This window comes from Ruditapes philippinarum, unplaced genomic scaffold, assembly GCF_026571515.1.
Source record: "Ruditapes philippinarum isolate M1 unplaced genomic scaffold, ASM2657151v2 ctg76_1_1_1_1, whole genome shotgun sequence".
Classification (NCBI taxonomy): domain Eukaryota; kingdom Metazoa; phylum Mollusca; class Bivalvia; order Venerida; family Veneridae; genus Ruditapes; species Ruditapes philippinarum.
Genome location: NW_026858000.1, coordinates 142,863 through 159,350, shown reverse-complemented (window position 1 = coordinate 159,350; position 16,488 = coordinate 142,863). Strand labels below are relative to the sequence as shown.

The 16,488-nt window shown below is 34.8% G+C and overlaps 2 protein-coding genes across 3 annotated transcripts; one reads left to right on the top strand and one right to left on the bottom strand.

Annotated features, from left to right (window-relative positions):
* Nucleotides 1-3,157: 3,157 nt before the first annotated feature.
* LOC132751746 (uncharacterized) lies at nucleotides 3,158-9,075 on the bottom strand. 2 transcript variants are annotated; one of them, XM_060741962.1, is made up of 8 exons: nucleotides 8,865-9,075; nucleotides 8,132-8,273; nucleotides 7,631-7,749; nucleotides 6,398-7,043; nucleotides 5,927-6,131; nucleotides 5,396-5,469; nucleotides 4,161-4,277; nucleotides 3,158-3,642 (listed from the first exon to the last, which is right to left on the bottom strand). In XM_060741962.1, exons 1-8 carry the CDS (start codon nucleotides 8,967-8,969, stop codon nucleotides 3,446-3,448), a joined length of 1,605 nt encoding a protein of 534 aa, XP_060597945.1. In that variant the 5' UTR covers nucleotides 8,970-9,075; the 3' UTR covers nucleotides 3,158-3,445. The 2 variants fall into 2 exon arrangements, with proteins under 2 accessions (XP_060597945.1, XP_060597944.1); XM_060741961.1 differs by having other exon boundaries at nucleotides 5,396-5,478; nucleotides 8,865-9,074.
* A 1,066-nt stretch (nucleotides 9,076-10,141) lies between these two features.
* On the top strand, nucleotides 10,142-13,072 carry LOC132751745 (tripartite motif-containing protein 2-like). The gene has a single exon (XM_060741959.1). The coding sequence runs from the start codon at nucleotides 10,280-10,282 to the stop codon at nucleotides 12,038-12,040; it is 1,761 nt and encodes a 586-aa protein (XP_060597942.1). The 5' UTR covers nucleotides 10,142-10,279; the 3' UTR covers nucleotides 12,041-13,072.
* The last annotated feature ends 3,416 nt before the right edge of the window (nucleotides 13,073-16,488 follow it).

The window sequence follows — 16,488 nt, the reverse complement described above, 5'->3', positions numbered from 1 at the left end:
TACAACATTGTTTGTAGAATGCAGCTTTACAATTTTCTTTATAAAGAACTTACATAGATTGTTTAAAGATTATATTAAATCAGTTGCATAACAAGTTTCTTTTAACAAATTTAATGTTGATTATTTGAAGAGTTATTTGTACTTAATTTGATGAAGTTGTGACATTTTCAGATTCATAATGTGACATAACTAGCTTGTCTTTTTTTGAAATGGGGACTGTCTGTTCTTAATATGCAGGAGTTCGATATCAAACTATATGTAACTAATCAGCCAAAAGTTCAGTCTTGTATAAATGCAGTGATATACAAACTAGCATACATGTGATTTTAGATTATCATTATACCCCCAAAAACGAAGTTTGGGGGGGTATATAGGAGTCACCCGGTGGTCGGTCGGGCGGTCGGTCGGTCCAGACGTCCGTTGCATTTTCCTTGTCCGGAGCATAACTTGAAAACTAATGGTTGGAATTCAATATAACTACATACAATGGTCAAGCACATTGACAGGAAGTGCAGTGCACAAGAACCATAACTCTATCTTGACTAATTACAGAGTTATTGCCCTTTGTTACTTTTCCTTGTCCGGGGCATAACTTGAAAACTACTGGTTGGAATTCAAAACAACTTCATACAATTGTCAAAGACAATAAGGGGAAGTGCAGTGCACAAGAACCATAACTCTATCTAAAGTAATTACAGAGTTATTGCCCTTTGTTGCTTTTCCATTGCTTTTTTTTTTTTGTCCGTTGCATTTTCCTTGTCCGGAGCATAACTTGAAGACTAATGGTTGGAATTCAATATAACTACATACAATGGTCAAGCACATTGAGAGGAAGTGCAGTGCGTAAGAAACATAACTCTATCTTGACTAATTACAGAGTTATTGCCCTTTGTTACTTTTCCTTGTCCGTGGCATAACTTGAAAACTACTGGTTGGAATTCAAAACAACTTCATACAATTGTCAAAGACAATAAGGGGAAGTGCAGTGCACAAGAACCATAACTCTATCTAAAGTAATTACAGAGTAACTGCCCTTTGTTGCTTTTCCATTGCCTTCTTTTTTTTGTCCGGACCATAACTTGAAGACTAATGGTTGGAATTCAATATAACTACATACAATGGTCAAGCACATTGAGAGGAAGTGCAGTGCATAAGAACCATAACTCTATCTAAAGTAATTACAGAGTTATTGCCCTTTATTACTTTTCCATTGCTTTCTTTTGTCCGGACCATAACTTAAAGACTAATTGTTGCAATTCATTATAACTTCATACAATGGTCCAGCACATTGAAAGGAAGTGCAGTGCTCAAGAACCATAACTCCATTTTGACTTATTAGAGAGTTACTGCCCTTTGTTTCTTTTCCTTGTCCAGAGCATGACTTTAAAACTACTGGTTGGAATTCAAAACAACTTCATACAATGGCCAAGCACAATAAGGGGAAGTGCAGTGCACAAGAACCATAACTCCATCTTGACTAATTACAGAGTTATTGCCCTTTGTTACTTTTCCATTGCTTTCTTTTGTCCGGACCATAACTTGAAGACTTATTGTTGGAATTGATTATAACTTCATACAATGGCCAAGCACAATAAGGGGAAGTGCAGTGCACAAGAACCATAACTCCATCTTGACTAATTACAGAGTTATTGCCCTTTGTTACTTTTCCTTGTCCAGAGCATAACTTGAAAACTACTGTTTGGAATTCAATATAACTTCATACAGTTGTCAAGGACATTAAAAGGAAGTGCAGTGCACAAGAGCCATAACTCCATTTTGACAAAAATACAGAGTTACTGCCCTTTGATACTTTTCCTTGTCCGGAGCATAACTTAAAACGTACTGGTTGGAATTCAAAACAACTTCATACAATGGTCAAGCACAATAAGAGGAAGTGCAGTGCACAAGAACTATAACTCTATCTTCAGTATTTATAGAGTTATTGCCCTTTATTCTTTTTCTTTGTCTTTCTGGACTTATTACAGAGTAATTCAATTAAACTTCATCAATGGCCAACCACATTGAAAGGAAATGCAACATACATGAACCACAATTATCTTTAATTGCCCACAACCATAACTCTATGTTTCAATTCTATTACAAGGTATTCTGTTACTAGTAATATCCTCATTTCCGAAGCAGACTTGTGGGGGTATTAATCACATTTAGTGATAGTTCTAGTTTAATTTTATTTTAATTCTATTATACATGTATTTATATATAATGTAATTTACATTTTTTCCGTCCAATATATTTTTAAATCTGTTATGACTTCTCTTTATTTATTTAACTGATAAATTATATCAATATACCTGATATTAGAAAAACTTAATTTCACATGATAATTGTCCAACATTAGACCAGTTAAGTAATCATCATTGCCAAGGGTGAAAATGTCTGACAAGAATTTACTAGGTTTTTAACTCAACTTATTACATGTAGGTGGTTGTTGTATGTTAAAAAAGTAACCAATGGAAATACATGTTTACTCACCCAAGAAAACTTAGTATTGCATTTATAGGAAATAAAGCAAATTCAAAATATCATCTAAAGTCTTTTTTGCCTTTATTTGAAGTTTCACTGAAGCCATGTGTTAGATACTTTAATTTAGTGTGTTAAATCATTTGGACCTTTATTAAAATACAAAATTTTTGTGCAGACCTGATCCTATAATTGCGCACCAATCAATTGTCACCTTTCACCTTGGCACTGTTTTTGGTAGAGGAGGAAATAAGCAAAGTAAGTTTGCCTTCCGTTTACCTTAGTGAGGTTTACGTTCGGGCTATTTCCAAAAGTCTCCTGCCATGCTCTAAGTTGTGAAAAGTGTTAAGCATCCTCAAAACAAATAGTTTATTGTGATTCCTAAAAAGTTTATTGTGATTTTTAAAAAACGTCTTGACCTATCTGTTCAACGAACTTGCCACTGTGACTGAAAACGCCATTGATATTCATTGTCCTAATTTTCTCTTGACCTGCTGAATTTGTGTAACAAACGTTTTGCTTTTTGTGTGTCAAAAATGATCTCTACGCCATTATTTTTTATAATATCAGTATTTCATGCAAAAAAGCACTTTCCATGCATTTTTAATTAGGGACAATTACCTTTATTAGTTATTACGTAATATATTTTAGAATAATGTGTTTCCGAAGTGTGATACTAAGTATAGTTTTTAATGTTTATTCTATCAATATACAGGAGTACATTTTCATAGCTATTCAAATTGACAAGAAAAAAACTTAAACAAGAGCAATTATTGTTTCAGGAGATAGGATTACCGTATCAGTGTCTTTTACTTGGCTTCAATGACGTCATGCGCTATTTGATTCTAAAGAATACCTTATAGCATACTTTTTTAGTTCTTTTAATCAAGACAAAAACACGATTCTAAAAACACATGATACACTTTTATATAACTCAAGTGTTTGCATTCCGGCAGTTTTGAATTCACATTGCCGGCATTTGTAGAGAATGTATATGACGAAGATTGGTCGGTTCCGAGAATGACATCTGACAAGTCCCTGGCTGTATTTTCACAATAATGTCTGCGTCGCTACCCTCTACACGAAGTACGTGGTATAGATAGCCGTCGTTGTTAGAAAAGCCTTGGTTTACAGAACCACCGTAATGTCTTTGAAATATTCCTGAAAAACAAACGTATTTGAATATTTGTTGACCTGAGTCGATTTATTGTGCACCAAACAATTGTGACACCGTCCCTTCATACCCGGGACATGATGGTCCCGAGTTGTAAAAGACTGTTGCGTTACTTGCATACATTTGACCCTCTGAATGCTTCCGGTAAGGTGATCATTTTAGAGCCAGGCTAGCCTGCACAACCCTGCAGTCGATCTTTATCAGGCTCAATGCTTTCTGTTACAAATTTTTGCTTGAATTATTAATCAATTGATGTTTGGTTACATGTAAATCATAAAAACATAAGAATCAACTGTGCAACAATAAAACACCAGACAATTTTAACGCTTGCAAGAAACTTAAAAGTCCACAAGTCAAAATTCCTGCTATTCTTTGGGAGTTGAAGTGACAAGTCCATTAGCTGGACACGATTACTCCTCATTTTGCGCATTTAAAAAAGTTTAAAATCATAATACAGTACATGTATTCATGATTTTGATAATGTGATTTTGACTGTACTAATTACCTGCGGGTGCGATGTCACATTTTTTGGTAACCGCCCCTGACATCGGATCAACAGCGACCAGGTACCAGCTGTGAGGTTCATCAAACCACAAACCAGGAGAAAATGCATACAGCTCATCTACATATATAAATACATTAAGTCACATCTATTCTACCATTAGGTCATTATAGCGATTTTCTAGTTTGTCTGGGGCAGCATGACCTTAGGTTCTACTACGAGTCTACGAGCATGATTTTAAGCACTTGTGAGTTCCAAAGTGAAACCAACGACCTTTAATAAGTAAGCTGTTCAGTTTTCTTGCATCAAAGGACAAATATTCATCATCTTGCACCTATATTTGAAGGATAGTGTATTATATTGTTTACGTTTCCTTTATTTTATTGATAACAACGAGGGTACGAGAATATAGACACGTTGGTAAGTTAAAAAGTATCTAACATTTTCAAATTATTCTTTGTTCCATAATGCTGTTTGCATGTTTAGGAAAATAAATCAATTTCGATGTTTTCTTTTCAATATAAAACAACATAAGAAATGGGATCTTTGTCCCATAAAGAAGAACATTAATTCAAAACAGTCTTATTTTGCAGTGAAAGAACTTTGGCAAATAGCATCAACATTTATGCGACACCTATCCCATTTACAAATATGAGAACTTGGGCAAATGGGATCCCTTAGACATATGTCTTTTACATTGTTTTTATGAGTAACAAAAATAAAGGTAACGTTACAAAATTAAAACGACAGTTACATGAAACTTTTCATGTAATTTGTTGTGATTAATGCTTCCGAGGGATCACTTTATACTTCACAACAGCAGGTGTCAAGTGCCGTGTGGCAGCTGTAAAAAGTTGCCCCGTACTTCACTTCAGTGTTGTTATATTTTTCTGGTCCTCCGGGATCATTGATGCCAGCACTATTAAGTGTTGAGAATTGAGTACCGCTCAAGCCGGTGTTAGGGGGCGTGAGGGATGTTGCACTTATTCATTTTCCCTCATGTACAGACTCAATAAAACCGAGTCTGCAATTTTCTTGTTATTTTGTTGTGATTAATGCTTCCGAGGGATCACTTTTGTTTCCAGATTTTTATTACACGTGTACTTATTTAGAACTAGAAAAATGAATGGAAAGAAGAACATTTATGCACAGCGTCATTATTTTACAAGATATAAAACTTGCAGAAAATGAGGTAACTAATCCATAACGGAGAAAAATTATAGTACAAAAATACGTACCACTTCCTGGATAGGAATGTATGGACATAAATGTATATTTGGAGACATCTAGTTCCGTGTACTTGATAAACTTACTGAAATCACTATAAAACAATTAATACAGAATAATGTTTGTACATATGACAGAAATGTTCAAAACATAGTGACAATTGAATACTACAAATTTTCTTGACATCTTTTTTAGTTTATTTCCTGGAACTAACTAGTTCTGGACTCAAAGTTATAATGTATGTCTCAAATCTCATGATTTTCATTGGTTAGTGAACATTCTGTGGCAAGTTCTGACCAATCAAATGCCTGAGATCTGTGTTTGTGCTTTGAGAATTTCTTTATAACCACAGACCCTTATCTCAAATGAGGTTACATGACCGTGGCACCAGTAGGGCTCAAGCCCCCCGATCTTTGTGTTGTAAAGCAAACGTCAACGTTTCACTAATTCTACAGTGTGACTTTACCTCGGGCAATAAAGCTCATATTCTTGATATTATCCGACGGTCGGAAGATTCTAGTGAATTCACAAAATAAACACACCTGTCATATAGATCAAATATATAAATTCTTGAGTTTAGTTCGTCTGGTGCATTCTCGTTTCCCATTAGAGCATAGGTTCTATGATAGTTGTTCACATCTGTCTCAAACCACTGAAAATTCACATACAAACCCTCAGGATCAGGGATGCGAGCCCCCATTTTATATGCCCCATCTACAATCATGCCTACCTCAAAGTACCAACTATCTGAAGAGAAAGAACATAATCATGGTCTCGACAAATTTACTGGTACCTACCGGTATTAAGTTTTTAATCAAATTTAAAACATGTTTTGATATAAGTTAACCAAACGCCTAAAAATTAACAAAGGTTGCTAACGTTTTTGAAATCATTACTAAAGGCAAACTAAATGACTTTATGTATATTTTTAGATATATAGCTTTTGTATATATCTACAAAACATTAATTTAAATACAGTTGTAAATTGAAAAAAGTATGAAATAAAATCTTACTGGCTTTTTCTGCCGGCTGAATTCTAAACGCTGCAGACGTCCCATATGTATACCAAGATAAAGCGTTTATGGCACCACCGGAAAATTGGAAAAGATCCGAATACTCTACAAGACTTCCGTTATATGTACCCACAACATACAGTTGCTTAGCAACATCATCTCTGCTGCCGGACTCGTGCACCAAAAAGTTTGTTGTGTTCCTTCCATAGTCTATGGATAAGACCTCATCCAGTAAGAACATTTCACTTTGACTGCTGCCTGAGACAGGGGAGTCTATACCGAACTTAAACGCGTTCACCATTTCAGTTTGTCCAGTCATTGTATCAATTGAAATATAGTGACTTCTTCCCGGCTCGAAGGGATTGTACGCTATACCGTACAATTTCATAGCCCCGTCAGCCACTGACTCACCGCTCTTCAAGTTATGGTGATATTTGCGCAGGCGCAATGCACGTTTCAATGGCAAAAGCTTTTGCCTGTCAGAACTGCTTTCTTCATGGACAGGTGAAAATATGAGATCATTATCTGACTTGGAACCTAGTGAAATCTTCACGTCTGCACATTGCAGGAAAGTTGTTTCACCAGGCTTGTGGGCATTATAACGCATGCGTATTACACAGTGCTCGCACATGATGCTCGGTATTTTCTGTAATGGAACATACATTTGAGTTTCTGAAAATGTGATGTTGAATAGAGATGTTCTATCTCCAGTAAAATATATACTATTAAATCTATCTAGGAGATACAAAAAGAAGAACTTTAATCGACAGATAGAAAAAGAAGAACGCATGACCACCTGGTCTTCGAACCTGTCATTGTCTAAAATGACATTCTTATATCGCCCAAACATGGCCATACAAATTCAATAGATCATTTACTGTATTCCACTACAAATACACAAGTTAATCAATGATGAGCCATTTTGGCTGATAGTGCTAAGAACACTTTTGTTCTTTAATTCACACGTAGTATGCGTTATACGTGTGCGTACACTGCCATTTACAAATACATGTACTTTTGATATTCTAGCATTGTGCACACGTGTTGCTTCTTTTGACATGTGTTGCTCAATATATTCTTAAATGTCTCATTCAAAGCCTAATAAAACGTGCTCATTTGCTGTTTTGCTTTATTCTAATAAAGCAAACTTAAATGCAAATTAAGGAACGCTTAATGGCGCCATTTTTATCATCTTCTTAACATTTGAGTTTGGAAACACAAGTTTTTACTCACAATTATTGCGGTAAAGTTTTGCTGGTAATCTTGCCTGTGAACATATTTGTCTGTAACCACTGCTAATGTGGTAAATTCAGTACTGTTCTCTGTGGTCGCTACACCTATGTCCATGTAACCTGTAAACATATAATAAATACATCAAAGCATCTCTTCTTTAGCCCATCAGAGTGTTGGCCTTACTGGCTCTCAACAAAGGTAACGTGGGTTCGAACCCAACTCGGGTTACGACCATGTCCTCATATTATTATATTAATCAAGATGTCGTACTTATAAGTCAATTATTTATTTTTTAAAACCAATGATTTACCCAGATATCAAACTTGTAAACAGCAATAATTTACCTGGATATCGAACTTATAAACATCAACGGTGTACCTTGATACCACACTTATAAACGCCAATTATTTATCTGGATAAAGCACTTATAAACAACAGTTATTTACCTATATACATGTTTTACTTACCTTGATACCGCACTTATAAACATCAATTGTTTACCTGGATATCCCGACTCGTAATGGTTGAGGTTTTGTTGCCATTTGAAGAACGCGGTTTCTCCTGCCAGATATGCTACCTTTGGCGTCTCAATGGCCTGACCACCACATGGCTCAGCGTGCCTGGTACATGTTGGACTTCCTGGCTGTAAACAATACATGTATATTGAATAACACAATGGTGAACTGTTTTCAGTACATGTTTGCCTTTTTTGTGTTTTTGTGTTACTTTGTCTTACCGGTATGCCTTTTCCAGTACTGACACTTTCGCAAATAATTTCACAATCTGTTACAGAATTCATTTTAAATCGGTGAAGTATGGATGTCTTCAGATAAACAGAAATAAAGACATAATCAACAGGATTCAACAAATGTCTTTCCAAGGAATTGGCAAACCAGAGATCTGTAGACCACTATGCCGTTTTATGTATCTTTTTCTTTAACTGGCAAACTCTTTTCCAAAAATAAAATATAACAAATATCATATTTTCACAAAAAAAACAAAACAACAACAACAAAAAACAAGAACAACAAACAATAGAAACCTGCAGTGAAATATAATGATCAAATTCAAAAAAGATACCAAAAATATCAACCTGTGCATTCACTCATGCACCGATCTGTGATACAGTGTAAGCTAGTTTACATCAAAGAAAAAAACATCCCTGACCAAAGCTTTTGGTGACAATAAACTTAACCCTTCCTCACCGCTGGCCCCTTAAAAACTATCATCTTACCATTGATATATCCATTGTTCCCCTTTGTCTTGGAGAAATCAGGCAGATGTGACTGTAGGATATACCCACACATAACACCAATATAACTGACTGTAAAGTCTTCATAATCTCCTTTATAGAATTATAATGCTAGTGCTAGTTCTAATACAACTTTACATCAAATAATCGCAAAATATGGTTTGTAAGCATTTCATTGTTTATCATTTTCTAGGACATAAGTACATGTCATACTTTACTTCAGTATCACCTGACTGATATGATAAACAAAGATTGACAATATAGATTCTCATAAGACGTTTAGTTAAATTTAGAACACAGTTATCATTACAATATATTGAATACGTTTCAAGTTCATCTTAATTTCAAAAACATGTATATAACAGTGATCCAATGTAACTATTTACACACATACATATATATGTTTGATACACAATATTCATGATTATCAAAGATATTTATTGACAGGTTATTTTCAACTTAATTCATAACAAGAGAGCAATTATGGTCCTTTATCGCTCAATTCTTTAAAAAATTTAAATCTTACTAACGCTAAAGCTCACTTTTCAGCACTCTGCCCAGTTAATCAGGTAATGCTTAGGTGAGCTAATTATAAGAGGGTCATGGTGGCCCTTAATCGCTCACCTGAGTCAGAATATTTGTTAATATTTTTTAAAGAATTTTTTTTTTACTAGCATATAAGGAAAATAAATGACCCCTTGGGCGAGACCAGTTTTGACCCAAGGGCTTTTATTTCAACAAACTTGGTAAACACCTATTAGAAGATGTTTCTTACATAATATCTAAGCTCTAGCTCTTTTGGTTTTTTAAAAGAAGATTTTTTATATAGTTTTTGCTACATACATTTAAGGAAAACCAATGGCACTCGGGGCGGAGCCGATTTGAGCCAATAGCCATACATTTAATTATATTTCCAATTTAATTTCAAGGTGCATGGTAACATAGAAAGGGACAAAATGAAATGATCCCCTCGACACTAAATCTAATTGTTAAAAATGAGTGTGAAAACTAAGAGTACTTTAACAGTACATGTACTTATAAAACTTGTCACATTATTATTTTCCTTCCGTTCTTTACATTTCAAGTTACTGCAAACTGATATTAGTTAATTACCCAATTTTGTTAATTCAGGAAAATAAAGACACTTCACTTTCAAACTGCTAAGAGAACTGTTTACAAGATCTTGAAAATGTTGAATGTTTTCAAATACTTTCCTTATGTCATATACTTAGTCATGACTTGTGGTCTGTGTAATGATGAACTAATTATCTCGTTCAATGCATGATGAACAATTCAAAATCAGGCATTAACATGAAACTACATGTACTATATAACTAACAGTACATTTATTGTAATTTTAAGCTACAAACAATTATTGTAATTTTTTAAGCTACAGAATGGAGGTAAGTGGGCGCCGATCACTAAAAAGTTGTGTTAACAGTGATACAGATATTTCGCTATGTGACCTGGAAATGGCTATGGGTGGATCTCAAACAAGCAGTGTTAAAAGATATATGGATATTTCCCTATGTCAGCTATGTGAATGTGACGGCACGGAAATTTACGCTCATTGTTACTGCGAAACATGTCATAAACATTTATGTACCTCCTGTTTACAGTGCCATCAGAGTCTTCAAAGGAATAATACACATGTCATTAAATACAAAGTAAACCAAATTAACAACAAAGTTCATAATGAAGGAAGCTCAGAGATTTGCGATATACATGAAACAGAAGTCGTGAAGCTTTATTGTAAAAGACACGATTATGTAGGATGTGAGCAGTGTATGAATCTCTCTCATAAAGAGTGTTTGGTGCAGCCCATTGAAGACGTGTCCGGAGACTATGACAATAGCAGAGAACTTGCCAAGATCAAAGAGGAGTTGAATGATTTAATGTCTGAAATTATTTCTACCAAACATGAAGTATTCTCATCTTTGAACGATGCCGAGAACATGAAGGAGACGATGGTTGATAATGTTAAAACAATTCACGCCGAGTTAAAACAGTACATCAATGCTTCAGAAGAAGGTATCCTCCAAAAAGTGGAACAAATACATGACAATGATGTCAAATTTCAAACCAAACTATATGACCAATGTGAAACCATGGCAACTGAAATAAACAATTATCAAGAACAATTTGATCAAAGTTCAGTTGAAGTTCACAATTTATTTGCTACAGCTAAGCTTGCATATAAAAAATTGTGCTCCATTAGGGATTCCATTAAAGATGTGGTCTCAAAGACAAAGATAAACACTTACAAGTTTGTACCCACCTCTGATTTACCAACAATAAAAGAGAAACTAGGACCTATAGGAACTTTGGATATTGATAACAAAGAAAGTGAAGAACGTGATTTCAGTAAGTCAGAACTTGTTGGTAAAATAAACGTGAAAATGGAAGTAGAACATGATTGCTGCATAACAGGGATGGTCATGCTTTCAGGAGATGAAATTCTGCTTGCTGATAATGCAAACAGTTCTCTTAAAATCTTAGACATCAATAAAAATATGGTAACCACCATGTGTAGATTATTCTCAAAACCGTTTGACGTCACCACTATCAGGTCCGAAACTGCTGCTGCGACTTCACCCGATAAAGGTGAAATATTGTTTCTGAATACCAAAAATGGCCTTACGCTAGACAGTACTTTAAAAGTGCAAAAGAACTGCCGAGGAATTGATCACAACAATGGTTTACTGGCAGTGGCCTTCAGCTCACCACCAACAGTTCAAGTACTCAATTTGGATGGTAAAATTTTGCACCAAATTCAAGATACAACAATATTTCAACTCCCTAGTAGTGTTGTCTTCACAAATGATAACACTTGTTTGTTAGTCTCAGATTTTGTACAGAATACAGTCTATAAGCTGGAAATAAATGATGACCTCACTGTTCATTCGGAATTTAAAAATCTGAACCGACCATGTGGACTAATACTGGCCAAGTGCAACAGAGTGATTGTCTGCTGCACAGGCGATAGTGAGCGCCTTAGTTTGATCAATTTTAGAGAAAAAGTTGTACGATGTCTTAATACAAAATGTGTACAAAACCCAGTATCAATAATAATCAGCGAAGGACATAACTACATGTGTATCTGTGAAAATAAAGGATCTATTGACTGTAACTACATAAAAGTGTATCATCTCGAATGATGAAATTCGTGTAACTTTGGAAAATATTTACCTAAAATCTGAGACAAATTTTGTTGTCAACCAAACATTGAAATGTGCACACAACCGTGACCAGACAGAATAACTATATACATAAAAGGGAAATCAATAACCCCCTGGGGCGAGGTTAATTTTGACCTTAGGGTTTTTATTTAAACAAGCTTGGTAGACACTCACTAGAAGATGTTTCATGCTTAATATCCAAGCTCTAGCCATTTGAGCCATTTAAAAGAAGCCTTTTTTTGTTTTTACTATATACATATCAGGAAAGTCAATGACCCCCCCCCCCCCTCGTCTGAGACGGGCCAATTTTGATCCCAGGGCTTTTATTTGAACAAACATGGTAGATACTCACAGGCAAAATATGTAAGCTCTTGCTCTATGGATTTTTTAAAAGAAGATATTCTAAGTTTTTTCTGTCGGTTGCCATAGCAACCAGAGTTCTGCATGGAATTAAATTCCTCGAACAATTTTTAAAGGTGACCACCAAAGGAGTATTCCCGTGGAGTTGGGTGAAATTAGCTTAGCGGTTTATGAGGAGATATCGATTAAAGTAGAAGTTAACCGATGGAAAAAGCGATCACAAAGCACACCATGTCACCTTGTGACAGGTGAGCTAAAACAGACAGTTTGAACTTGCTGAATGTTTTCTCTAATATCTTTTGGGATATTTTATAATCAAAACAATGACACATGTGCATTTTAATCTTTATCAAGGGTATCCCTATTTCCTAAACTTATAACTTGCCACTGACCATTAATATTGTAGGTTCAAATTCACCTAGGGATTCCATCAAATTAGAGCCAGCTCCTTAATGACATTACATATTATGTAAAACATACAGCTTCTTACAGGTGCCTCTCACTGCATTATTTTACATGAAGGTGATTTTGAAATCTTAGATGGTACATGCTTAAACGCACATTTATAAGAGCATACGTGATTGCAAACCGCTTGGCCCTCACACCTATAGTTTCAGTATTGCATCCTAGGAAGTCAGTTTCCTCTATTTAGATGCCTTGCATATGTGCCAATTTGGCACCCGATGTCTTCTTCCACCCGTAACACTGGAATAAGAGTCGACAAATGACCTCTGTCTTTATATAGATCTATATAAAGAGAAACACCCTCCTATTGTTAAAAAGTGTCTTTTTTTGTCATAAGAAATTGCATCAGTTTGTAAATGTAAGTTTTTTTGTGTACACCCGGAAATTCAAAATTGGTTGTGGTTGAAATCAGCATTTACTGTTGGATATTTTTGGTAAATGTTGACGATCACGTAACCTAAAATGACATTATGTAGCCAAATGTTTAATAACAAGTGTAACCGCCATGTGCCCGGATAATAGCCTCAACCCTTCTCCTCATACTACCAGTCAGTCGTCTAATGCGATTTTGAGGTAAATTTTGTCATTCTTGGGGCAGAGCTTGTTCCAGTTGTTGCAGGTTGACTACATGTGATTCGTACCATTGCCAAAATAAAATTTTCTATTCTAGTTGTGGTCTTGTCAAAACTGAGGCGAAATGCCGGGTGTACTTGACTTATTTCCAGGTGTATATATATTGCATCATTACATACATGCATAATTTAGTTTGTATTTACTTGTTTAGTTTGACTATCTTTTTTATAGTTATTTTCGTTTTATTTAGTTGTTCTTAGAAAAAGTATAACATAATAGTTGTTTCTTGTAAGAATTTTATTCAATATTCTAGAAAGATCTTATTTTGTATTTAAAAGAGTACTATCTCTACTAAAATAATTACTTTTGAATATATTTGGTAACACTTATATTTCAGCATGTAATAGCTGCACTATTGCTAAAACTTAATTAACGCAAGGATTAAATATATTCAATAAATTGGGGCAATTAGTTCAATTTTTTTTAGCCCTAATATAAATCTGCATTTGTGAAATGACTTCCATAGTTTTTAAATTTGGAACAGTCCATTCCATTTAAAATCCATACAGAGCCAGCAAAGTGTATAGTACAAATTTAGTGGGATAAAGATTAATTCACACACACGCACGCACACTCACACACACACACACACACACACTAATGATAAATAAATGGAAAACTAAACAACAGTCTATGGAATTCTTGTATAATAATAACAATAATTAATGGACAATATCTAAAACAGACAAGATAAAATGTTTAATTTGAAAGACAAATATTTTCAGTACATGCAATTGGATCAGATATTCATCATGACAGTATGGGTATAAAAATATTAGCCAACATTGGCTATAAATATTGAATAAATATAGAGGATATTGAATGAGTGTAGGTTCAATAGTGAATTTATTGAACAAGTTGAATAATGCGAGCCTCTGGCGAACAAAATATAATTTTATTCAACGAGTTCAATAAATTCAGTAATGAACCTACACAAATATAATATTCTATTTATCACATACCCAAAATAAAGACCGTTATTTAAGTGAAAAAGAATCATTTTTCATTGACACGCCTATAGTGTAACGCTGTCATTTAGCTATATTTGTATAACGCAAATGATGTCACATCAAAATATACATGTATGCACGGCCGTGCAATTCTGTTTTAACGAATGGCAAAATTGGCATGGTATGTGATAAAAAATAATATAGGTCTGTATGTTCATTCATGAATTACCATTTATATTTTCATGCCAAAACAAAGTCAGATCCATAAATGAACTTTTGATATCAAACAAAATTGAAACACCCCCATACCCTCTAAATTTCTTACCACTTTATTCACTATCGCTGTGAAATTTACAAATTCATTTTCACATACCAGACAGCTTTTGGCTAGAATTGTAATATTATATAATACTCAAGATAATACCTCAGGTCAAACTGTGCTGATGTACAGGCTGGCCTGGTTCTATACTGGTGGCAAAGGCATATCACTTTCAGTTTCAAACTGAGAAAGGGCTAAATATCACACTATTATAATTTTACATTATTATTATTATATTTATTTTGATTTTTTGTTGAGTAAAGTAAGTAATTGCATTTTATAGTCTAAGTTTCATGCTTACGCACGTTCACCGACTTTACAGCTATTACCCCTGGTCATCGGGCTACTGGTATCTATCTATCAATCTCCCTGGGGAGTCTTTTAACAACGCTTAGTGCAGCCGACACTTTGGCACAACGGAATTATACCACCCTCGCAGGTACCCATTTACACCTTGGTGAAGTGAAGCAATCGCAGGTAAATTTCTTGCTCAAGGAAATTAGCAGTGGTCCCTGGTGGGGTTCGAACCCGGGACCTCTCGATCCCTAAGCGCGTGGGTTTGCGACCAGCATGGAACCAGACCAGCCTGTGCATCCATGCAGTCTGATCAGGATCCATGCTGTTCGCTATCAGTTTCTCGACTTGTAAAAGGGTTGAGTGTTACTTAGTAGGTATGTAGGGAAGTGTGACAAATAGATCGATATGTAATATAATAAGCTTAACAAGTTTACTTTATTTCTGATCACAAGACATGTATGCAGAATGATAAAAAAAATGCTACAACATAAATGAGCCGTGTCATGACAAAACCAACATAATGGGTTTGTGACCAGCATGGATCCAGACCAGCCTGCGCATCCGCGCAGTCTGATCAGGATCCATGCTGTTCGCTTGCCAACCCTTTTACAAGTCGAGAATCTGATAGCGAACAGCATGGATCCTGATCAGACTGTGCGAATGCTCAGACTGGTCTGGTTCCATGCTGGTTGCATACCTACTATGTTGGTTTTGTCGTGATGCGGCTCAAATACATCTTATACAAGAAAAATCTCGTGACGATATTGCACAAAGCTGTATAATGTAAATTTAAGTATAATACAAAAATGAAACAATAAATAATATAACAAATATAGCTCAAAACATCAACATGTATATAGATTTTAAAGTAATAAAATATTACAACAATATGTTCAATATGGCACAATAAGAATAAAATAACAACAGATATAAACCTTTTTGTGACTAGAGTAAAGAGTGTATAATTCATATAATACTTGATAGTGAAAGACAAGTAAAGTTTCGTTAATATACTGATATGGTGTATTGACTGGCATGAATTGTTCTGTTACAAGTTTAGTTTCTAGGCATGAACATGTTCCATTTTGAATCAATTTTTCCATAATTATTAACATGTATTATGTAATGTAGGTGTCATCACCTACATGTATGATAGCCTTTTCAAATGTAAAATTCAATAAAACTCCATCTACTTAAACTACAGTTACACAAAAAAAGTACAACCCTATTAAACATTTAGGATTTCCCAGTGTCCATACCCAGATATATTCTGTATTGCACATAATTTTTGAATGGCTGTATGCACATGAGTAAATAATACAAGCAATTATCATAGTATTGCAAGCAATCCATAAGTCCCCTACCGGTTTGAACCCCATCAACATTCTGAAGGGCCATTGGCC

Bases quoted from the DNA above. Each gene is read 5' to 3' on its own strand.
- LOC132751746 (XM_060741961.1), bottom strand. From the start codon at position 8,969: ATGAAGACTTTACAGTCAGTTATATTGGTGTTATGTGTGGGTATATCC. The intron at 8,274-8,864 runs GTAAGATGATAG...TATTGTTTACAG, and splicing joins GAACAATGGATATATCAATG to CCAGGAAGTCCAACATGTAC. The intron at 3,643-4,160 runs GTAATTAGTACA...TTTGTTTTTCAG, and splicing joins ATGTGACATCGCACCCGCAG to GAATATTTCAAAGACATTAC.
- LOC132751745 (XM_060741959.1), top strand. From the start codon at position 10,280: ATGGAGGTAAGTGGGCGCCGATCACTAAAAAGTTGTGTTAACAGTGAT.